Source organism: Dama dama, chromosome 9 (genome assembly GCF_033118175.1).
Source record: "Dama dama isolate Ldn47 chromosome 9, ASM3311817v1, whole genome shotgun sequence".
Classification (NCBI taxonomy): Eukaryota; Metazoa; Chordata; class Mammalia; order Artiodactyla; family Cervidae; genus Dama; species Dama dama.
The window spans coordinates 15,839,102-15,864,555 of NC_083689.1; the positions used below are offsets into that span (position 1 = coordinate 15,839,102).

The following is a 25,454-nucleotide window of genomic DNA, read 5'->3' on the forward strand; positions in this document are numbered from 1 at the left end:
CGGATTTCCAGAGGGTTCTATAGTCGGAAGCACCACTGTCTGAGGAGATTCTTACCCTGGAAGCTTTGAGCTGAACCACCTTGAGAGACTCAAGCTCACGGGAAACAGTTGAAAGAGCAGAGTTAGGCATCGGGCTGCCTGGGTTCCCCTCCCGACCCCACCACTTCTATGCTGTGCAACCTTGGGCAAGTTGCTTACACTCTCTGTGTCTCTGTTTCCACATGTGCAAAATGAAAAGCACAGTCCTACCTCACAGGGCCCAAGGACTGAGTGAGGTGAATATATGTGACGCGTTTAGAACCATGGCCCTAGGTAAGCTCTCTGTAAGCCAAATTTTCCACCCCAACAGGCACTCCTTGTAGAAATGTATGAATTTTTCATTATGAAAAGTCTGGCAGCAACTGAGGAAGTGAGGTGAACCATTGGGTCCCACTTTGTTCCCCGCTCTCACCCCACTGGTAACTGCCGCAGAGTAGCCTTCTAGAACTTGCCATGCAGTTATTTCCCACTGTCATATTTTGGTGGAAACGCAAGCAGGAGTTTGAGCCTGATGTGAGCCAAGAGCAGTAATAAAGTACCACACTGGGTGGCTTAAAACAACAGACATTCATTATCTTACAGTATGGAGGCCAGAAGGTGTTAGCAGGGCCAGGCACCCTCCAAAGGCTCTCAGGGAGAATTCTTCCTTGCCTCTCCCAGCTTCTGGTGCTGCCAACCATCCTTGGCATTCTTTGGCTTATTGATTCTCTGTCCTCCTCTTGAATATCCCATCTGCACACGGCCATCTTCTTATAAGGACACTTGCCCTGTTGGATTAGGGCCCACCCTACTCCAGTACGATGTCATCTTAACTAATTACATCTGTAATGACCCTATTTTTCCTTAAAAAAATTTTTTTTTTCTTATGTGATTTTTTGGCTGGCTGCGCTGGGTCTCTGCTGCCACGAGCAGGCTTTCCCTAGTTGCAGTGTAGGGGCTTCTCATTGCAGTGGCTTCTCTAGCTCTGTAGCACAGGCTCTAGGGCATGAAGGCTGGCCTGTGGGCTCGTTGCCCCATGACATATGGAATCTTTCAGGACCAGGGATCAAGCCTGTGTTCCCTGCATTGTAAGGTGGATTCTTAACCACTGGACCACCAGGGAAGTTCGACCTTATTTCTAAATAAGGTCACATCCTGAGGTCGTGGAAGTTAGATCTTCAACTTATCTTGGCTGGGGCATTGGTGAGGGGGAATTGCGTAATTCAGTTCATAAATGTTCCAAATAAACTACTTGTACTTGAACCCTTGTCTGGGACTTCCTAAATTAAGACAGTCCACCCGCCATGGGAGGGAAGCTTAAGAGGGAGGGGATATAGGTATACTTATAGCTGATTCATGTTGTCACACAGCAGAAACTAACGAACATTGTAAAGCAGTTATACTTCAATTGAAAGTAAGTTTATAAAAAAAGAAAAGAAAAGACAGCTTCTCAACCCAAAATACAACCACTAGGATCACTCATTGGTAAGGGCAGAAGCTAAGGTGGCATCTTTGAGTTTCTGCTTAGCAAAGACAGAGCTGTTGCTTTTCCAGACTCATCTGAGCCCTGCCCATGTGCTCTGCCATCTGCCAGGCCTGCCCTAGGACACCCCTAGCTCCATCCAGCCACAGGAAGGCGGTGTCCGGACTCTTTGTCCTTTATCTTGTGCTGGAGCCAAGCCCGTGGGCATGGCCTTACCAGCCGCTGTCAGGCGAGATCCGTGGGAGAGTCCAGAAGCACCTGCTTCAAGCATTTTAGAATCCACAGGCGTGGAGGTCAAACATCTCTTTTCTTTTCTCAACATTGAAATCCATTTGTTTATTCCATGATTACTTACTTTTAATGATTATTTTTAAAACTTAATTAATTTACTTATTTTCAGCCAAACTGGGTCTTTGTCGCTGCACTCGTGTTTTCTCTAGCTGTGGTGAGTGGGGGCTGCTCTCTAGTTTGTGGTGCCTGGGTTTCTTATTGCGGTGGTTTCTCTTGTTGCAGAGCACAGGCTCTAGGGCACGCAGGCTCAGTACTTGTGGCACACGGGCTTAGTTGTCCCATGGTATGTGACATGGACCAGGATTCCTGGACCATGGGATTGAACCCATGTCCTCTGCATTGGCTGGGGGATTCTCGACCGTAGACCACTAGAGAAATCCCATAATTACTTACTGAATGTCCACTGTGTGCCCGGAAATGATCAGGTGATCAGGGGTAGCACAATGAAGAAGAGAGACAAAAATCTCCACCCTCGTCGGGGAGACAGACATGACCAATAAACGCTGATAAATAATAAATTACTCAGAATGTGGAAGATAGACCTTAAGCAAATGTATAATGTGGGATGTGGTGACTTGACCTGTTGTCCCATGAGGACAACAGCAGCGTGAGGGGGCAAGCGATGGGGTGCAGGGGCCAGTTTAGGTCAGGCAATCAGGAAGGGCTTCTCAGAGGAGGGGACATTTCCACAGAGAAGAGAGCCAAGCAGTTTTGGAGAAGACCGTTCTTGGCTGAGGGAACAGCAGCTCACCTCATGGTGTGTTGGGGCCCCATCCAGGTTTTTCCATTTTTCAATTTATCTCTTTTCTTTCCCACTTGATTTCCCAGTTAAAGTGCTTTTAGAAAAAGCCTAACCTTAAGTAATCAGAAACACTGTCGAAGATTTATATCAGGATGTGCACCCCAGCATTATCTGTAAAAATAGAACAAAACTGGAAGCAACTGGTTAAATACCGTATGGTCCCTCCATATGATGGAGTATCATGTCGTCATTAAAAATCATCTGTTGGGAGAATATTTAAGGATTCAGGGAAATGCTCACCATATATAATGACAAGTAAGGGGAACTGATTTCTTTTAAAAAGAACCAAGGTGTACATGCTATGCTAAGTCACTTCAGTTGTGTCCAACTCTTTGTGACCCCATGGACTGTAACCCACCAGGCTCCTCTGTCCATGGTTCTCCAGGCAAAAATACTGGAATGGGTTGCCATGCCCTCCTTCAGGGGATCTTCCTGACCCAGGGATCGAATCAATGTCTCTTAGGTCTCCTGCACTGACAGATGGGCTCAGGCTGACATTGCAAAATACCATAGACAGGGCAGCTTAGACAACAAAAGTGTGCTTTCTCGTAGTCCTGGAAACTGGAAGTCCGAGATCACGGTGCCAGCATGGTCCAGTTCTGGCAAGGGCTCTCTTCCTGCTTGCAGATGGCTGCCTTCTCACTGTGCCTGCTCATGGTGAGGGGGGAGAGAGAGAACAAGCTCTCTGGGATCTCTTTTTATAAGGACACTAATCCCATCATAGGGGTCCCACTCTCATGACCTCCTATAACCCTAATCACCTCCCAAAGACTCCGTCTAAAAAATGCCATTACATTAGGGATGAGGGCTTCAACTTATGAATTGTGACATAGTTCAGTCCATAGAACCTTATCATCTCAAGTGTATAATTTTGAAAATATAAGAAAAAAAAAGACTGAAGTCCGCTGTACCAAGATGGCATCTTGTTAGTGGGACTTGGGAATCTTAATTTTCTCGATACTTCTCTATATTGACAAATTTGTCTACAATGAGCACAAGTGACTTTTTAAAACTTTTAATTTTATATTGGAGTATAGCCAATTAACAGCGTTGTAATAGTTTCAGGTTGACAAAAGGGACTCAGCCATACATATACATGTATCTTTTCTCCCCCAAACTCCCCTCCTATCCAGGCTGCTACATAACATTGAGCAGAGTTCCATGTGCTATACAGTAGATCCTTGTTAGTTATCCATTTTAAATATAGCAGTGTGAACATGATTGATTTTTATCCTCTTTTTTATTGAAAGATAGTTGATTTACAATATTGCATTAGTTTCAGATGTACAGCATAGTGATTCAGTTATTTTTTGCAGATTATATTCCATTTTAGGTTATTATAAAATATTGAATATAATTCCCTGTTCTATACCATAAATCCTTGTTGCTTATCAATTATATGTATAATAATTTCACAGTTTACTTTTATAATCAGGGAATATATTTAAATTTGTCTTGCTAAGTGTTTAGGAGGGAAAAGAGATGTTTTGGTTACTTACAGACCAGGAGATGGGAAGGAAAGGCAAGAGAAAGAGCATTTTCTGGGTGCCCACTGTATGCTGGATGTTTTTATTTACATTACCTGTCCAGAGAGAGTACACACCAAAATAAATAAATGACTTCTTGATTGACATAACAGTAATAAGTAGTCATCTTATTACTTTGTTATTAAATTAACAGAATAAGTGAAGAAGAGACAAATCTTTACAGAAGAATTCCATTCCCTTCTCCAGGGGATCTTCCCAATCCTGGAATCAAACCCAGGTCTCCTGCATTGCAGGCAGATTCTTGACTTGGGAAAGTGAAGGGTTAACTTTTTTGATGCAAATTCAGACTCCCTAGTTTCTATTCTCAGACCCCAAAGGATTCCCACCCCAGTTGAGACTGAGAGAATCTCCCAGGGACTTCTGTGGTTACTGTGGCTGGAAAAACCCTCCAGGGAGTGATGGTTTAGCAAGTAATGCAAGTTCTTGCCGTCTGTGTCTGGCTTAGCCCCCACCACAAGTTACCAAGTCCAAAATGTCAGGAGTGTTGATGTTGAGAAGCCCTGCTCTAGAGGACCAGGGGTCCTTGGAGATGGGCCACTGAGGCATCTCTCGGCATGGTGGACCTATCTCCATTAGGATTTTGTGGTAGGGTAGGTGCTTATCCAAGCCCAAAGACTGCAAAGGCGGGTATATGTTGAAATTCTGTGCCAAAAGTGTGGTCCAAGTCATTTTTAACTGCTAGAGAATGAACCTCAGTCAACATAGCCAGATCCCTTGTCCCAGAGCCTCTGAAGGACCCACGTGGCTCCTGTGCCCACTGGACAAGCCTCATTGCTGGACCTTCCTGGGGCCCAACCTGGATCTGAGCAACATTCTGGAGTGATAATGGATTATCAGCCATTTCATCTATGTCACACTATTCTAGGTGTTTCTCTGTGCACCGCCTGTGACTCCTTAATGGTAGAGCCTTAAATATCCCCATTTTACAGATGAGGAAACTGAGACCCAGAGCCACACACATGGAGTTAAGTTTGGAATCCAGCTCTGACTCAGCACGGGCTGCCTTGGAATCTGCCACTTGCCGCCTCCTACAGCAAACAGGATGGAGGACTGGCTCTCTGAGCTCAAGGGAGTGGGATGGGGGAAGCCCAGGAGGGCTGCACTGGGGCCATTTGCTAGAGCATTGTGTGTTGCTTGAGCGACAGGCAGTCTCATTTCACAGGGACCCCCTCACCATATGCACCTGCATGACCCAAAAAAAAAGAAAAGAAATCACCCCACCCTACGCAGAGGATATCCCCAACATACTCCTCATCATCTGGGCCAAAGTAGCCTGGGGGTGCCATGTGGGTGATGGAACCTGCCCTCTCTTGGTTGCTACCAGGGCAGGGAGCTAAAAAGACGGGGGTCCTGGTAGAACCAGTACATCTTAAGTTAACATTTTGCCATTTGCTGAGAGCCTACTGCATCCATCCCTGCATCTTCCTTTTATCATCAGCTGATCCATAAAACAGCCTCATGGGACATCCTGGTGGTCCAGTAGCTAAGACTCCACGCTGCCAATGCAGGATGTCTGGGTTTGATCCCTGGTCAGGGAACTAGATCCCACCTGCTGTATCTAAGACCAAGTGTAGCCAAACAAATAAATAAATATTTTTAAAAACTCATGTGGGGAGATGTTTTTAGGTCCATCTTCCAGATGAGGAAACTGAGGCCCACAGTGATGCAGTGACCTGTCAAGATCCCCTAGTCAGAGTGGTGTAATCAGAATTCAAACCCAGCACTGGGCATTAACTATTACACTCCCCTGTTGTTGTTGTTTAGTGAGTAAGTCACATCTGACTCTTTTGAACTCCATGGACTGTAGCCCGCCAGGCTCCTCTGTACATGGGATTCCCCAGGCAAAAATATTAGAGTGGGTTGCCATTTCCTTCTCCAGGGGGTCTTCCTGACCCAGGGATCAAACCCTCATCTCCCGCATTGCAGGCATATTCTTTACCACGGAGCCATCTGGGAAGCCATTACACTCCTTCCCTCTCTCTAAAAACTCCCTTTCTCTTTCTTTTTCCCTCTCTGTCTTTGTCTGTCTTAATCCTTGGTCTCTGTCTCTTTCGATATCTTTCTCTCTCCCCCTTTCCTTTGTTCACCTACTTCTCTCTCTCCATCCCACCTGTCTGTGCTTCTTTTTGTTGCTCTCACTGTTTCTCTCTCTGTCAATTAGGAAAGCGACAAAACCATGCTTAGTCGACAATTAAAATGCCAGTCACGAATGGTAGACACTAAGCCTTGACCTCAGCCCTTGTTAATTCATAGATGTTCATCTTGGCCAATGTCAAAGCATCAGATCTGGGTCGGGGGCGTGGGGGCACTTTAGATTACACATTCACACAACAAACATTCATTGGATGTATACTGCATACAGGCAACTTTCTGTGCAGCAAGAGGAAGAGATAAAAATCCCTTTTTGAGGGGGAGTTGACATTTCGGTGGGGGAAGCAAGCTGTCAACAAGATAATTAAGAAATGTTTATATATATGTGGCAGAATCTTAAATATTTTAGGCTTTGTGGGTCATGTAGTCTCTGTCACAACTGTTCAATCTGCTTTCATAGCACAGAAGCAGCCACAGAGAAGATACATAATGAATGGGCATGACTGTGTGCCAAAAAACCTTTAATTTACAAAAACAGGTGACTAGCCCATGGGCAGTGGTTTGCCGACTCCTATGTAAGAGGGTGATGAAAGCTCAGGAGAAAAATAAAGCAGTAGAAGTGTTGTGGACCCTCAAGGTGAGAGGTTGAAGTTCTTCTAACACGACCTGAATGAAGTGAGGAGGGTCTATGCAGGTATGTCAGGAAAGAGAGACCCAGACGGACAGGACGCCAGTGCAAAGGCTCTGAGGCAGGAGTGGCTCTGGCATTTGTGAAGAGCAGCGAGGTGGCCCATGTGGCCGGAAGTGAAGGAGTGAGGATGAGCAAGGGAGCTGAAGAGGCCAGGGAAGGTGATGGGAGACCTCAGAGGCAGAAAGACCACACAATTTGCCACCCAAACAAGGACAGTTTTGAGGGTAAATGGAGGAAAGGAGGGCTCAGAAAATAATTAGTAGGCATTGCATGATTTAATAAAAGGCATAAACTGGGGTTTCTCTGGTGGATCAAGACAGTAAAGAATCCGCCTGCAATGCAGGAGACCTGGGTTTGATCCTTGGGTCGGGAAGATCCCCTGGAGAAGGGAATGGCTACCCATTCCAATATTCTTGCCTGAAGAATCCCATGGACAGAGGAGCCTGGTAGACTACCGTCTGTGGAGTCACAAAGAGTCAGTCAGACACAACTGAGTGGCCAACACCTTTTCATGAACTGGGACAGAAATACGACCTCCCTCATGGCATCTTGGGGCTCTGGCTCTGACACGGTCAAATCCACTCCTTTTTTTTGTCCCACATCTTCTTGGTCCATTTCTCGGTTGATGGACATTTAGGGTTGATTTCCATTTCTCTCATAATTAGTGACCGACTCATTATGATCCCATGGACTGCAGCCCGCCAGGCTCCTCTGTCTGTGGAATTCTCCAGGCCAGGAATACTGATGTGGGTAACCGTTTCCTTCTCCAGTGGATCTTCTCAACCCAGGAATCAAACCCGGGTCTCCTGCATTGCAGTCATAGTCTTCACTGTCTGAGCCACCAGTATCTTTTCATGCGAAGTATGGCTTCTCTATTCTTTCTTGGCATACAGTTGCTTTACAATGTTGTGTTAGTTTCTGCTATAGAGCAGAGGGGATCAGCTATCCGTATACATACACTCCCTCTATTTTGGATTTCCTTCCCCTTTAGGTCACCACAGAGCACTGAGTACAGTTCCCTGTGCTGCATAGCAGATTCTCATTAGTTATCCATTTTGTACGCAGTAGTGTGCACATGGGCTTCCCAGCTGGCTCAGAGGGTAAAGAACCCTCCTGCCAGTGCAGGAGACACAAGGGACGTGGTTGCAACCCCTGAGTCAGGAAGATCCCCTGGAGTAGGAAATGGCACCCCACTCTAGTATTCTTGCCTAGAAAATCCCATGGACAGAGGAGCCTGGCAGACTACAGTCCATGAGGTTGCAAAGAGTCGGATATGGCTGAGCATAGCAATACCGCACAATGTATATATGTCAACCCCCGTCTCCCAATCCATCACACCCCTCTTTTCCCCTTGGTACCCATACACTTATTGTCTAAACCACCCTATTCTTATTCTTTATGCTGGGGAGTTGTGTGTTTTTTTGGACTGAGAGTTTGTTTGGTTGTTTTTGGGGGGGTTATTTTTGCATCTTCTATACTTTTCCTGAATGAACCATGCTCGAAACATTAGAGGAAAATAAGCCATAAACCAGAAGGCACTTAAGGATTTTACTGGGACTCAGCCATTAATTTGTTTGATGAGTATTTATCGAGTGCTTGCTAAGCGCCAGGCGCCACGATAGGTACCAACAGTGCTGAGATGAATCAGTATTTTCCCTCTTCTTTAAGACTCTCTTGGGCCAATTTTTATAAACAGAAAATACTATGTAAGTGCAGTAAATGAGTGAGATAGAAAAAAAATCAGTCGGATGCAAGCCAGAATGATGGGTCTAGTCACAGCCATGCCATCCACACTGTGTGTGAGCCAGGCAAATCATAGCATCTTCCACAGCCTCAGTTTCCCCACCCACTGGGTGTGGAGACTATGGGAATCGAGGGGTGTTTTGTCAGCTCAAGCAAGCTCTACTAGAGTGAGAGAGGTTGTCCCACCTGCCTCTCCAGTGCCAGCAAAGCTACGCTACCTCTGAGACTCTGGGTAGAATTCTTTTTTGCCTCTTTCGAACTTCTGGTGGTGACTATCAACCCTTAGCCTTCTTTGACTCACGGCTGCATCCCTCCAGTCTCTGCCTCCGTTATTACATGGCTGTGTGTCCCTATCTTCACCTGGTGTTTTCCTCTTCTTTTCTGAATATTATTTTTATTTTGTTTCTTTATTTTTGTCGGCACCGGGCCTTCATTGCCATGCACGGGCTTTCTGTAGCTGCAAAGTGCAGGCTTCTCATGGCAGTGGCCTCTCTTGTGAAGCATGGATTCCAGGTGCACGGGCTTCAGTAGTCACGGTGCACAGGTTTAGTTCCCTTGTGGCATGGGGAATCTTCCCAGACCAGGGATCAAACCTGTGTCCCCTGCATTGGCAGATGCATTCTTAACCACTGGACCATCAAGGAAGTCCCTGTTTTCCTCTTCTTAAGAGGACACCAGTCCCGTTGGACTAGGGCCCACGACCATGACTTCATCTTAACTTGATGGCAGCTGTAGAGACCCTGTTTCCAAGTAGGGTCCCATTGACAGGTCCTGGGGGTTAGGATTCCAACATATCTTTTGACAGGATACAATGCAGCCCATGACAGGGACCTCGGACATGAGACTTGACCTCCATTTGCCTCAGTTTCCTCATCCAGGAAGATGGGAAGGATTACATACCACATTTTGTGAGAGGATTAAATGGGCTCCAGTAGGCTGAGGACCTGGCATCCTGAGTGTCTTTTATGCCAGGCGGCATCACGGGGACAGGTGCTTCTAAGTGTATCAGAGATCTGGGGTGTAGGCAGATCCTGGGATGGAGGGGCTGCCTTGGTACCAAGGGACCTCCACCATTTCTCCTACATTCAGTCCTGCCCTCCTCCACCCACCCCCCCACCACTCTGTCTCCATCCCAAACCTGCCTCCTGAGACAGCCCAGACTCTTCATCTGTTGGCCAGTGCAGGCTTTCTCTCCCTGGGCTATATTTAGCCCTAAGAAATGGGAACAAAATGCCTCAGCCACAGCATCACTGGAGGGGGGAACACAAAGCCAGTTCTGCCTTCTGTCCAGCCCTTTCTGCTGACCCTTTTCTTTCTTCCAGAACCTTCCAGAAGCAAAGCATTAGAACTCTGTTAGAACACAAGTGTGAGCTGGGACTGGCACTTTCATTGTCCCCAGAACCTGTCTGTGTCCATGATGATAAAAGTTGGCCTCTTTGGTTTGTTTTCTTTCTTAATTATTGTGATAAAATAAGTATAACCTAAAATTTACCATCTAATCCATTTAGGTGTGCACTTCATTGGCATTAAGTGCATTCACGTTGATATAAATTGTTACCACCATCCATCTCCAGAACTTTCTCACCTTGCAGAACTGAAATTCTGTCCTCGTTAAACACTAACCCTCTGTCCCCCTCCCCCAGACCCTGCCCACCGTTCTACTTTCTGTCTCTGAATTTGACAAACATGGGAACTTCATATGAGTGCAATCATAGTTTTTATCCTTTCATGTCTGGCTTATTTCACTTAGTATGATGTCCTCAGGATTCATCCACATTGTAGCATGTGTCAAAATCTCCTTGCTTTTTTTAAGGTAAAATTGACTTTCTTTGAAAAAAAAAACTTTGGGGAAGTTCAAATGAAATCAATATGTAGAACACCTCACAAATTATAAGCAAGGAGCTTGATAAATTTTCACAAACTGGACACGTGGGTATAACCAGCACCCAGAATCAGGAATCAGAGCCTTCTCAGCCTCAAGAGCTTCTCCTCTTGCCCTCTCCTCAGTCACTACTCTCTCCAAAGGATACTCCATCTAGACCTCAGATATCATCAGCTTGTTTGCCTGTTTTTGTATTTTACATGAATAGACTCTTACATATTGGGCTGGCCAAAAAGTCCTATTGGGTTTTCTGTAGCATCAGGTGGAAAAACCCAAATGAGCTTTTTGGCCAACCCAATATATGCTCTTTTCTGTCTGGCTTTTGCTGGATGCCAGGTCTGTAAGGTTTCATGTGATGAATTGGCGGTCTTTCATTGCACAATATTCCATTTATTTATTTTCTCTCTTGTTGACAAGGATTCAGATTGTTTCCAGTTTGGAGCTGTTATGAAAATCACCGCTATGAACTTTCTTACTATATCTTTGGCATAGACAATTTCACATTTCTGTTGGATAATATCCCAGGGGTGCCATGTTCAGGTCATAGTGAAGGTGCATGATTAATTTTAGTAGAAATTCCCATCCCATTTCAAAGTGGTTGTACTATGTGTGATGGATTGAATTGTGCCTCTTCCCAAATTCACATGTTGAAGCTCTAACCCTTAGTTCCTCAGAATATGACTTTATTTGGGAATGGAGTCATTGCAGGAGTAATTGGTTAAGATGAGGCCATTAGCATGGGCTAATCCAATATGACTGGTGTCCCTGTAGAAAGGGGAAATATGGACACAGAGGCAGACATGCACAGAGAGAGAAAGGCATGTATTGATGAAGACAGAAATCAGGGTGATGCATCTACAAGCCAAGGAACCACCAAAGATTGTCAGCAAACCCCCAGATACCAGGGGAAAGGCATGGAACATATTCTTCCTCAGAGGCTCTAGAAGGAACCAACCATGCTGATACCCTGATCTTGGGTTTCTGGCCTCCAGAACTATAAGCCAATAAATTTCCATTGGTTGAAGCCTCTCATTTGGTGGTTCTTTGTTGTAGCAGCCGCAGGGAACTCATACACCATGTTACCCTCCACTGACAGCATGTGAGAGTTCTAGTTCCTTCACAGACTCACCAGCACCTGGTATTGTCAGTCATTCTCATTTCAGCCTTTCTGCAGGGCAGCAGTAGCACTGAATGTGCTTTTAAAGGTGAGCTTTTAAAGCCACATTTGGGGGCCCCACATTCTGCAGATGTCACAGAGCTGATGAAGCACCAGAAGGCTTCCCCCCAGGACAGAGGTTAAGTCCACAGGCTCTGGGGTCTGGCCACCTGGTTCAAATCCCGTGTCCACCACTGTCTAGGTCTGTAAGCTCAGGCTGCAGTTTTGACTTCATGGGCCTCCTTTTCCACAATTCATGATAATAACATAGGGACATCATGAGGATTAAATGAGTAAATAAACCAGCATCAGTAATATGCTTAGAAGGGTGTCTGGCACACAAAAAAGTACTCTCTAAGTGCTGGATTTTATGTTTCTTTCTTTCTCTAGTCTTGATTTTCTTCCCCTCCTAACTTCCTCCTTGACATAGTGTTCTGTTCTCCCAGAGAAGAATATTCTATTTGTGGACAATACTCCTCCACGAAAATTGACCTAGGTAGGCTTTGCTGGCAGTGTTTCTGTGGTTGACGTTGATGCTGCAGGCAATAGAAGAGGCAGACACTTGAGGAAAAGGTTCATGGTCTTGCTGTCTAGCTTGGTGATTTAACCTAACTATCCGACCCCACCATCATGCACTTCCTCCCAAGGGAGACAGTGTGACTGTTTGGGAGAGAGGGAGGGAACTAAGGGTTTATTTCTACATTTCAGTGGGTTTTCCCCTTCTGCTCCTGGAGTTTGATCTAGGGAGTCCTCCTGAGTTTCATGCTAGTTTCTGGTCCTCTGAAAACCTGTGAGTAGGAGGGAGCTTTGTCCTTCTAATGGTACCTCTGTAGTTTCCCCCACTGGTTGATCTTGTGCTCTCTTCCCCTCTCTGGGCTATCAGAACTCTAGGACTCCATATGCCAAGGGCATTTGAGAACAAAGCCCCTGGAGAACCAGAGCTACCCCTCTACCTTTCAGGTCATACCTGAGTCCCACTCAGTACTCACCTGCTTTCCTTCCTCACCCTCATAGAGCAACGATGCCTCAGGGAACACTTGGAACTGGTTGTACTTCATCCCCCTCATCATCATCGGCTCCTTTTTTATGCTGAACCTCGTACTGGGTGTGCTGTCTGGGTGAGTCTCTGCTACTTCTCCCATCCCATTCCCCCACACCGTCTCTTCCCCAGGAAGAGGCCATCAAAACTGTTTTCATTCTCCAGGCACAGAATAGGTCTCTTCTCTTGCTTTGGGTTATTGGTCCATTATCAGCAATCCATGTACAGATGCTCAAGTTGTGCACTTCTGGGGACACCCAGTGAAGAGATGCATGGGAACTGAAATCCAACCCAGGCTTCACGCACTAAGCTTCCCCCCGACAATGAGCTACTTCCAAAAGGTAGCTCAGTGCCTTTTTTGAAGCTTTTCTCAAAATTTTCAGACCCACAACACAAAACACAAGAAAATTCTATAGAGTTTTAATTTCTATAATTTACATAAAAAAAAAAAAAATACCAGGTTGGGTTTTCCCCTTTCCTTATTTTCCAAACATAAAATTGTAGCTTACAAGCAAACATGCACTTTCATAACACACATTGTACCCTACCCCCAAGATTGTTTTTCTGGCTTCATCATAAACGAGTTTAATTTTTCTCACTACAAGCCTGGGGATTGGTTTGGTGGCTCCATGGTGTCTGCCCCAGCTTCTTCCAGCTTTCCATGCTGACATCCTTATTAGAGACTTTAAATCTCATGGATTCTTCATGGTCTCAAAATGGCTACTTCACACTCACAAGATAGGCATCTCACATTCTAAACAGGAAAAGGAAAAAGGGAAACTCGAAGGGTCCTATATCATGGAAGTGAGATTGCTGCAGAAATCTTCAGCTTATGTGTCACTGGCCTAACTTAAAAAAGGGATGAAACTATTCTTTAGCCAAGAGTACAGAAAATGACAATGAGGTTTACAGCCAGCAGTGGTTGGCATGACATGGTTTATGGTTTTGTGGTTTTTTTTTCTCTAACTGGGTGTAGTTGGTGGGAAACGTGGGAAGCTGGCAGAAATGCCCACTCCTATAGTATTCTGATCTTCTCCCAGAAAACCTGATTCCTCTTGTTTAAATGCACTGCCCTCCAGGGATTCTGAATCCCCAAAAACACACACACGCACACTCCCTAAAATTTCTAAAACAGCCAGACCTGACTCTCCTGTGCTTCTTCAGGGAGTTTGCCAAAGAAAGGGAGCGGGTGGAGAACCGGCGGGCTTTTCTGAAGCTGAGGCGGCAGCAACAGATTGAACGAGAGCTCAATGGGTACATGGAGTGGATCTCAAAAGCAGGTGAGGCCCTTTCATCCTGGGGCTCAAGAATTGAAATCCCATGTCACAGAGCACACCTAGAGTCATGCATGCAGTTTGGAGATGGACGAGGGGAGGAGATAGAGGATCTGAACTGGTAGTCCTAATGTTTAGCAACAGGAATCCAGAGAGATGAAGCCAGGACATGACATAACATTATACTCAAGAGCTCTAAAACCAGACACTGGTTTAGATCCCCACTCTGCCACCTCCTAGCCATGCTCTTCACTGCCCTGTGCCTCAGTCTCCCAGCCTGTTAAACAGAGATCATGATAGTACCTACCTCATAAAGCTGTTTGAGATGTCCCTAAGGTAATCTAAGCTAAGTGCTTGAACTTCCCTGGCTGTCCAGTGGTTAAGACTCCACACTCCCACTGCAGGGAGCATGGGTTCAATCCCTGGTCAAGGAAGATCCTGCATGCCAAGTGGCTCAGCCAAAAAAAAAAAAAAAAAAGAGCAGTACCTAACATGCAGTAGGTATTGTACATGTTTATTTGTTTGGTAATTCAGACAATTATGGGGCACCTGCTGTATGCCAGACAGTGTTCTAGACACTGAGATTTGATCTCTGCCTGCAGGGCTCTGATAGTCTAATGAGAGAGACAGAAAATAACCAAATACACATAATTTTGGGTGTTGCTAAATGCTGAGAGGAAAAATAAAACAGGGCAGGAGGCAGGAAAGAGAGACAGCAGGGTGATCAGCGAGGGTCTCTCTGAGGGGGTGACCTCTGAGCAGAGACCTGGAGGAAGTGACTAAGGAACCCATGTGGATGTCTAGGGGAGGGGCCTTCACGCCAGAGGGAACAGCAAGTGCAAAGGCCCTGGGGTAGGAGCAGAGTGGAGTCACAGCAGGGAAGCCATTGGGGCTGGGGCAGAGTGAGGGGGAGAGCAGAGGAAAGGAGGATAGGGAGGTGACAGGGGTCAGATCAGGCAAGATCTTATAAGTTATGGTTAGGAGGTTGATTTTTATTTTGAAGCAAGTAGGGATGATATTGGCATTACAACTGTTGCTTAAGTGGAGGGGGGAGGGGGGGGCTGGGAGTCAAAAGCAAGTTAGCAAGCACATCTCTGGCTGATAGAGTTGTCACTCAGCAAGGGGAGACTGGAGTGCCTGGGAGGACCCTTCCCTTTCCCTGTCCAAGGGAACCCTTCCCCAAGAGAGTCCTCCAGATACTGGAGCATAAATTAACTATGTGCTCTTGCCCTTCAGAAGAGGTGATCCTCGCCGAAGATGAAACAGATGGGGAGCAGAGACATCCCTTTGATGGTAACTGCTCTGAACCTGGCTTGGGGGTTGGGGTGGGTCCCAGGGAACACAGGAGGAGCCGGAGCTGGGGGAGTGAGTTGCTTCTTTCTAAGGGGCCTCCAGGGGATGGATGTTCAGGGCCCAGGTGATGCCAAGAACTAACACGAGACTGGGTCAGGCTCAGGAAGATATGGAGAATGGTAGGACTGTTTCCTCAAGGACTTTCAGGACTTTGACGCAGGGTTTCTGTTTCTTGCCTGCCCCTGTCTGCTTTGACCACGTGCCCAGCTTCTGCTCTGTGCCTCTATTTTCCTCATCTGTCAAATGGGTGTGATAATTACCATGCCTACCTGAGCTGATTGTTTATGGATATTACATTAAGTATGGCAAATAGAATGCATAGGACGGTGTCTGGCTCGGGGTCAGCCCCATCTATGTTCACTAAGTAAAATAAATAATAGTAATTTCAGGGACTTCGCTGGCAGTCCAGTGGTTGAGACTTCCTGCCTCCAATGCAAGGGTCATAAGTTCAGTACTGGGTCAGGGGACTATGATCCCACATGCCACAAGATGCAGCCAAACTTTTTTTAAAAGTAATTTCACCACTGGAAGTACCCTGGTGGCCTGTCCAGTGGTTAGAACTCAATGCTTTCACTGCGGTGGCCCAGGTTCAATCCCTAGATGAGAAATTAAGATCCCACAGGCTATGCACCATGGCCAAAAATAAAAATTTCACAAAGAATCCAGCTTACTATTAAGGACAGTTATCTCACGTTAGAAATTTGTCTAGACAGAGCAGTGACTGTGGATTGAAGAAACAAGGAGTGAGAAGGAAGGAAAGGAGATGGGGCTCCATCCTAAGAGTAAAATGGATTTTACTCTTTGAGAGGAGAGAAAGACACTACCCATAAATGAAAGTGAAAGGCACTCAGTCGTGTCCGACTCTTTGTAACGCCATGGACTATAGCATGCCAGGCTCCTTTGTTCATGGAATTCTCAGGCCAGAATACTGGAGTGGGTAGCTATTCACTTCTCCAGTGTCTCTTCCCAACCCAGGGGTCAAACCCAGGTCTCCTGCACTGCAGGCAGATTCCTTGCCGTCTGAGCGACCAGGGAAGCCCAAGAATACTGGAATGGGTAGCCTACCCCTTCTCCAATGGATCTTCCTGACCCAGGAATCAAACTGGGGTCTCCCGCATTGCAGGTGGATTCTTTATCAGCTGAGCTACCAGGGAACGGAGGTGCCTAAATCACTTTATTGGAAGTGTGTGCCTGAACTCACTATCCCCTGGAGAGCTCTTGGGATATAGAGCCTAAATATTAAGGAAGGGCTTCCACAGTCCCAGCCAGCCTGGCAAGTGTGCTAAAGGCTAAGGGGGTGGCCTGTTTTCATAGGAGTCTACATGTCCAGTCCCAGGACTCCTAGAGGGAAAATGTTGACCAAGAGCCCAGACTTAGACTGAGCGGGGGACTTGGTTCTCATCCTTACCCCGTGGGCAAAGTCATGTAACCTCCCCAAGCTTCTGTCCCCACATCTGTGAAATGAGCATGCTGTTACTTCCCATGAAACCAGACTGCCACGTGGGTGAAATCCAGCAACGTGGAGAAAGTCCCTAATAGAGTGCCTGGCACCCAGGGACACACGCGGTCAGAGTCGTTGTTATAGCAAAAAGGGTAACGTCTTTTTCTCTCGCCATGTTTCCATTGTTGGAGCTCTGCGGAGAGCCACTATAAAGAAGAGCAAGACAGACCTGCTCAACCCCGAGGAGGCTGAGGATCAGCTGGCCGACATCGCCTCCGTGGGTAAGTCCCCCAGCTGCTGCCTGGCCGTCATTTATTACTGATCGCCTGTGAGATGGAGGCGAGTGAGGGCTTGGAGCTGCCTGGATTGGGTCACAATTCTGCCCATTCTCAACTGTATTTCCTGGTGCAGATGACATGATTATGGGAATAACAACACTGCCTGTCTTCTTGTATCATTGTGAGGAGAAGTAAAACTAAATAACCACTGGATCTATGTAAAGTATAAATAACCACTGGATCTATGTAAAGTAAAAGTAAATAACCACCGGATCACACTTCCCTGGTGGTCTAGTAGTTAAGACTCTGTGCTTCCACTACAGGGGGCACAAGTTCGATCCCTGGTCAGGAACATGCCTTTTGGTGCAGCCAAAAAAAACCCACATATAGCATTTAGAACACTATGTGGCAGAAAAGAAGGTCCCCATGATGTTGGCTAATATTATTCATGAGTAATATTATTATTCATTAGTGCTCACTGTGGGGGCTACTGTTACTGAATGCCCAATTGTGAATAGGACCGAGATCAAATCCCTACCCTTGTGGAGCTTGCAGTCCAGTGCAGAAAATAGATATTAAGCAGGTAATTACAGAAATAAGCTTGTAATGATAACGGCACTGCAGAGGAGATGCTCCTCACTCAGCCTGCTTTGGAAGAGTGGAGTGTGGCCAGGGAGGACTTCTTGGAGGAGGTGACGTTCTGAGAACCGAGGGGAAGATAGGAGTTTGCCTCGGCAGTGGTTGCAGAGGGAACCAGGCAGAAGGCTGTGCTCAGGGTGTTGTCATTGGTTGTTGCCAAGGACAGAGTTTGAGGTGGGAACATTTGTCTTTCCTTTTTGCCCCTCTTGAGTGAGACTGTTGCTCTGACCTTCTCTAAAGAGATTCTATTATTTTCTGAAACTGAGTCTTCACTGCTGCTCGGAGGCTTTCTCTTCTTGCAGCAGATGGGGGTCTGATCTTCATGGTGGTGTGTGGGCTTCTCCTTGCGGTGGCTTCTCTTATTGTGGAGCACAGGCTCTAGGGCGCCTGGCCTTCAGTAGTTACAGCACACGGGCTCTGTAGTTGCAGCATGCAGACTCTAGGGCACCGGCTTAGTAGTTGTGGCGGTCTAGCTTAATTGCTCTGGAGCCCGTGGAATCCTCCCAGACCAGGGATTGAACCTGTCCCCTGCATTGACAGGCAGACTTTTATCCACTGAGCCACCAGGGGAGTGCCTGAAATAGGTTCCTAAAAATTCCAATTATGAAGGGGATTCCCTGGTGGTCCAGTGGTCAGGACTCTGCACTTTCACCGCCAAGGGTGCGGGTTCAGTCCCTGGTTGGGGAACTGAGATCTGACAAGTCACATGGCGGGGCCAAAAACTAAAATAAAAATTCTAATTATGGGGCCTCCCTGGTGGCCCAGTGATAAAGAAACCACCTGCCAATGCAGGAGACATGAGTTCGATCCCTGGTCTGGGAAGATCCCACATGCCCAGGAGCAGCTAAGCCCATGCATCACAACTTTTGAAGTCCATGCGCCTAGAGCCCATGCTCTGCAATGAGAAGCCACCACAGTGAAAAGCCGGCAACTAGAGAGTAGTCCCCACTCACTGCAACTAGAGAAAGCTGGTGCAGCAACCAAGACCCAGCACGGCCAAAATAAATAAATTTTTTTTTTAATTCTATGCATGAAGAGTGGACGACAGAGCTTCCAGGCAGAGAAAATAACAGGAGACTCTGAGAGGAGTAGACATTAAGGCTGAATGCGTATCGTGTGGCTGGAGTATAGAGGCAAGGCTGGGGGAGGGAATTCAAAATATACATGTGTTTTTGGGGAATTCCAGTGGTTAGGACTATGGACTTCTATTGCAGAGGATACAGGTTTGAGCCCTGGCTGGGGAACTAAGATCCCGCAAGCCAAACAGCGCGGCCCAAAAATAAAAACCAAAACATACTCGTGTTTCTAATCCCCAGGAACCAACTACTTCATACTCAGTTTCCTTCACTCACCCCTAGTTTATGAGCTTACTGCTGAGTTTCAACATGATTTCCGTGCCATCCCACACCCCAGAGGGTGGCCACACTGTGGTTTGCTCAGCCGTAGCTTTGTTATATGGTGTTTGAGTTGTTTCCAATTTTTGCCTTTACGAGGAGCACTGCTGGGAGCATTTACGTACAATGACTCCTCCCCCCCTTTGGGAGGATTTCCTTGGGGATAATTATAGGATCAAAGATATTAACAGCTTTTCAACTCATTATTCACAGAGCTGTTCTGAGTTTCAAAAACATTGAACCCATTTATAAACCTGCCAAGTATGCAGACACTTATGGACTCTCCCACCCCGGCCATTGCCTATTACACATTTAATTTCCTTTCTGGATAAATCAGTTTGTAATGATACCTTAAAGCTTGTTTTCATTTGCATTTTTAATTTCTAGCCCAAACACTCTTTTCCTCGTAATGATGAACAAATCCTACTTCCACTTGTGGATACATCTGTTTCTATCCTTCCAGAAAATTCAAGAATTAGGGTGCTCCATCATTGCCGGGTGCATTTGATTGGTTATGTCTGTCCCACAAATTTTCCCATTTAAGTTGCCCAATTTTCTAATCTGTTACGTTAAATTTTGATAGGCAAACACTTTGTTTATACCACATTTATTAAATGCCAGGCACTGAAAACATGGGGTACCCAAGTCAAACTCTCCTCTATGGATAAGATTGAGTTGTTCAGCCGCTAAGTCGTGTCCAACTCTGCGACCCCATGGAGTGCAGCATGCCAGGCTTCCCTGTCCTTCACTGTCTCTGGGAGTTTGCTCAGACTCATGTTCATTGAGTCGGTGATGCCATCCAACCATCTCACCTGTTCTTAATTAATGGGGAGATACTATTTGTCATCAGTCCTTCTAGAAAAGATGAAGAAATATTACTACCCAATGTTGGCAAAGATGTGAAAAAATGGGCATAGCCTTATGCTGTTGGCAGGAATGTAGTTTGCAGTGTTTTTTGATGTATGATTGGGCATTATTTAATTGTTGATGTTTATATTCTTTGACCTAGAATTTCTGCTTCAAAAGATTTCTTCATGTTTGCCAAATATCTATGTACCAGCCTCTTCTTAGCAGCACGGTTTCTGGTATTCAGAAAAGTAAAAACCAGAAATGACCCATGTGCCCCAAAGTAGGGAGATGGTTAAAGAAATTATATAACATTTATATACCATCAAGTACTCTGCTGCCGGGAAAAAGAATGGAGCTGTTATGGCATGGAAAGATGTCTGAAATATATTTTTTGGTGAAAAAACAGCAAGTTGTACAATGCCATGTAAAATATGTGGTCTCATTTTTAAAACAATATTAAGAAGTGTGAGAGGTACTTAAAGATGTGGAAACTGAAGGGATTGCAAAGGATTTTCAGTTTCTCCATGATATTTTCCTGGAATGAATGGATTGGTGACAGGCATTACTTTTTAAATTTTTATTTATACCGGGCCTTAGCTGCAATACACAGGATCTTCGTTGCATCATGCAGAATCTTTCGATGCAGCACACAGACTCTCTAGTTGTAGCATGTGAACTTAGTTGCTCCACGACGTGTGGGATCTTAGTTCCCCGACCAGGGATAAAACTCCTGTCCCCTGCATTGCAAGGCAGATTCTTAACACTGGAGCCCTAGGGAAGTCCCCAGGCATTACTTTTGAAATCAGAAAAAAATAATTAGATAAATTTAAAGTTACTTAAAAGCAACAGAGTCTTAATTGTGCATGCATGCTAACTCGCTTCAGTCTTGTCTGACTCTTTGTGACCCTATGGACTCTAGCCCGCCAGGCTCCTCTGTCCATGGGATTCTCCAGGCAAGGATACTGGAGTGAGTTGCTATGCCCTCCTCCAGGGGATCTTTCCGACCCAGGGATCGAACCTGTGTCTCTTACATCTCCTGAATTGGCAAGCAGGGTCTTTACCACTAGCGCCACCTGGGAAGCCCACAGAGTCTAATTATAAAGAATCTAAAGGCTGTACAAGGCAGGGAGGAATTTGGTGGAAAAGCAAAGAAAAATTCATGAAAAGAGGCATTTTTAAAAACTGGGCTTTGTATGGAGTGGGGAGAGTGTTATCAGTTCGCTGGGGTGATCATAATAAAATAGCAGAGACTGGGTGACTTAATTCTTTAAAAACAGACTTAACTTTCTCCTAGTCCTGGAGGCTGGCAGTCCAAGATCAGGGTGTTCTCAGGATTGGTTTCTGGGGTGGACTGTCTCCTGCTTGCAGATGGTCATCTTCCTGAGTCTTCACACAGTCTTTCCTCCATGTATATTGTGTCCTAATCTTCTCTTCGTATAAGGACACCAGTCATGGAGGATTAAGGCCCACCCTGATGATCTCATTTTCATTGAATTATGTCTTTTTTAACTCATTTACTTTGGGCTATGCTGGGCCTTCATTGCTGTGCCAGGGTTTTCTCTAGTTGCAGCAAGCAGGGGCTGCTCTCTCGCTGCGGTGCGCAGGCTTCTCATTGCTGTGACTTCCCTTGTTGCAGAGCATGGGCTCTAGGCATGCGGGCTTCGGTAGTTGCAGCTCACAGGCTTAGTTGCCCCATGGAATGTAGAATCTTCCCGGACCAAGGATCAAACCCTTGTTCGCTGCTGCTAGACCATCAGGGAAGTCCTATTTTAATTACTTCTTGAAAGGCTCTATCTCCAAATACAGTTGCAATTCAGAGACACCTGAGGGGCAGGGGGTGATTAGAACTTCAGTCTATGAATTTAGGGGATGATACGGTACGGCTCCTAACGAGGGGATAGTGAGAATGACCCTGAAAGCCACGATGGATTCACAGAGGGTCTCTCTGTGGCTGACCTAAGAAAACTTGGAGAAGCCATGTTCAAGGCTGGCATTCGATGAACATGTGATAAAAGGAAGATAAGAAGCCAAAGTAGAAAGCTGTCAGACTGATTAAGGACTGACTCTGTCCCATGGCCCCTCTGTTAAGAAAGCAGTTGAGGGCTTCCCTGGCGGCTCAGTGAAAAGAATCTGCCTGCCAGTGTGGGAGACACAGGTTCAATCCCTGGTCCAGAAACTAGCCTGTGTGCCGCCACTATTGAGCCTGTGCCCTGGAGCCCAGCTATTGAGCCCACATGCCACAGCTACTGAAGCTTGGGTGCCCTAGAGCCCATGCTTCACAACAAGGAAAGCCACTGTAATCAGAAGCCCATGCACTGCAAGGAAGAGTAAGCCCCACTTGCTGCAACTAGAGAAAAGCCCACACCGCAATGAAGACCCGGCACAGCCAGAAAATAAATAAATAAATAAAATTATTTTTAAAAAAGAAAGAAAGCAGGTGACTTTCAACTGCGTCAGTAGGTCCAAAACATAGGCCAGTGACTGGGTCTCCCAGGACAAGGTTTGCTACAGGCAAACCCACCTAAAGCCAGCTCCCTTGCCTGGTAGGTCAAAAAGCCACAGGAAGGGATTCGTATGCTGGCAGAGACTTCCTAAATAATCTTGAAAGAGATCTCTGAAATTCCAGGGTTCTGGCAAGTAGACGCCATCACCTTTATTTATTTCTGTAAAATAATAACGTGTTTCAAAGTCAGGCAGGAACATGTGGCATTTTGCCCTGGTATTATTTTGCCCAGTAAATGCTGTCTTTAAGATCTTTTTTGTATAGTTCTGTGTATTCTTGCCACCTCTTCTTAATATCTTCTGCTTTTGTTAGGTCCATACCATTTCTGTCCTTTATTGTGCCCATCTTTGCATGAAATATTCCCTTGGTATCTCTGATTTTCTTGATGAGATCTCTAGTCTTTCCCATTCTTTCGTTTTCCTCTATTTCTTGTAATTAATGATTCTACCATGCTGTCAGTTGATAAACATATCACAAAACAGTCTCATGTAGGGACTTCCCTGGTGGTCCCGTGGTTAAGAATCTGCATTCCAATGCAGGGGACACGGGTTCAAACCCTGATCAGGGAACTAAGATCCCAATGCCACGAGGCAACTAATACCCGAGTGCTGCAACTAGAGAAGCCTGTGTGCCGCAATGAAAACCAAGTACAGGCAAAAAAAAAAAAAAATTATCTCATGCAGAGTTCATCCCCTGACTGTGAAATGTGGACCTAGTGCCATCACTAGGAAAAGCTGAACCACGAATGGAATCTGCCATCACGGCACCAGTTCTTCAGGAAAATCAGACTCCCTTTAGGTGATTTTAAGGACAGAAGTTCAGCGTGGGCTGTGTTCATTTGCTAGGGCGGCTGTCACAAAGTATCACAAGCTGGGCAGCTTAAAACAACAGAAATGTATTCTCTCACAATGCCGGGGACCAGAAGTCCAAATGGAGATCAAGATGTTGGCAAGGGCTGTGCTGCCTCTGAGGACTTCAGGGACAGTCTGCCCCCATGCTTTTCTTTTAGCTTCTGGTGTTGTCAGCAGTCCTAGGCTCCCTTTGGCTTTCACGCACCTCATTCCAAGTTCTGACTGGCATCACATGGCCCTTTCCTGTGCATCCCCGTGTCTCTTCTCCTCTTATAAGAATACCAGTCGTTGGATTAAGGCCCACTCCAATCAGGTCTGACTTCATCTTAATTTGATGGCATCTGCAAAGACCCCATTTCTAAATAATGGCATATTCACGGCTACCGGGGGTTCGGACTTCAACCCATTCACTCGATCTCTTTTTTTTTTTGGCTCTGCTGGGTCTTCATTGCCGTGAGGGCTCTTCTCTTGTTGTGGCAAATGGGGGCTTCTCTCTAGTTGCAGTGTGAGGGCTTCTCTGATTGTAGACCACAGGCCCTAGAGCATGAGGGCTTCGGTAGTTGTGGCGCATGGACTCTAGCGCACAGGCTCAATAGTTGTGCCACGTGAACGTCGTTGCTCCACAGCATGTGGGATCTTCCCAGACCAGGGATCAAACCTGTGTCTCCAGCCCTGGCAGGTGGGTTCTTTCCCTCTGAGCTACCAGGGAAGCCATCAACATATCTCTTCAATGACAGTTCAACCCACAACTTGGAAAGCACCTATTTCAATTCACCAAGAATTTGAAGGGCGTATAAATTGCCCAAAATCCTGAACCTAAGCCTTAGTGGTGGCCTACTGCTATCCCCACTGAAACATTCTAGGCTAAGACTGGCCACCTCTGACCCTTGGCTCTTTGAATGCAGCTGATCTGAACGAAACATGTTCCATACTCACACATTAGATTTGAAATACTTTAGCTACAATACTTTGACCACTAAAGTATCTATTGATCCAAAGAGCTGACTCATTGGAAAAGACCCTGATGCTGGGAAAGACTGAAGGCAAAAGGAGAAGGGAGCAGCAGAGGATAAGATGGTTATATAGCATCACTGAATTCAATGGACATGAATCTGAGCAAACTCCAAGAGACAGTTAAGGATGGAGGAGCCTGGCATGCTGCAGTCCATGAGAACGCAGAGTTAGACACGACTTAGTGACTAAACAATGTAAAGATTTGGAATACTTGGTACCCCCCCCCAAAAAAAAAAGAATGTAAAATATCTTTTTAATGGATTTCTCTATTGGTTCCACACTGGAATTGACATCTGAGATATATGGTGTTTCATAAAATAACTTATTAAAATTATTTTTAAAAACTAAGGATTGCCTGCAAATTTTCAGACCACAGAGGAAAAGTAGAGACAAGAGTGTACAGAAAAAAAGAAAAAAAAAAAAAAAAAGAGTGTACAGAAAAGGGGGACTTTTCTGGTGGTCCAGTGGTTAAGACTATGCTTCCACTGCAGGGCACAAGTTCAATCCCTGGTCAGGGAACCAAGATGCTGCATGCCTCAAGATGTGGCAAAAAAAAAAAAAAAAAAGTGTATTGACAAAGGGAGCATGGGTCAGAGGGAGTATAAGATGCAATAAATAGAGGAGACAGTACAGAACTGGTACAAGGCCTGGCACAGAGTAGGTGTTCAATTAATAGTCACCTTCTTCTCTTTTCTTGATGCATGGGATGCCTATTATGGGAGGTGTCTCCAGGCCCTGTGATCAGGAGAGACTTCCTCCATGAGTTGGCATGTGAACAGTCTTGATTTTAGCTCTTGCAGTTGTAGTAAAAGACTTTATGTCCAATAAGCATGTGCCAGCATCATGCTGGGGCTTCCCAGGTAGCTCAGTGGTAAAGAATCCTCCTGCCAAAAAAAAAAAAAGAATCCTCCTGCCAAGCAGGAGACGCAAGGTCAATCCCTGGGCCAGGAAGATCCCCTGGAGAAGAAAATGGCAACCTACTCCAGTATTCTTGCCTGGGAAATCCCATGGACAGAGGAGCCTGGCCGGCTGCAGTCCATGGGGTCGCAAAGAGTCGGACAGGACTTCGTGGCTGAGCATGCATGCAGCGTTGTCTTAGGGTTAGTTTTTAAATG

General features: G+C 45.9%; 1 protein-coding gene across 1 annotated transcript in view; it reads left to right on the forward strand.

The window, feature by feature from the left end:
* Window positions 1-25,454, forward strand: part of CACNA1A (calcium voltage-gated channel subunit alpha1 A) — a 249,988-nt gene that overhangs the window by 123,093 nt on the left and 101,441 nt on the right. The window contains exons 7-10 of the mRNA XM_061150133.1: window positions 12,719-12,822; window positions 13,908-14,023; window positions 15,254-15,310; window positions 17,003-17,092. Of these exons, the coding sequence (XP_061006116.1) occupies window positions 12,719-12,822; window positions 13,908-14,023; window positions 15,254-15,310; window positions 17,003-17,092 (367 nt within the window). The remainder of the gene's footprint in view (window positions 1-12,718; window positions 12,823-13,907; window positions 14,024-15,253; window positions 15,311-17,002; window positions 17,093-25,454) is intronic.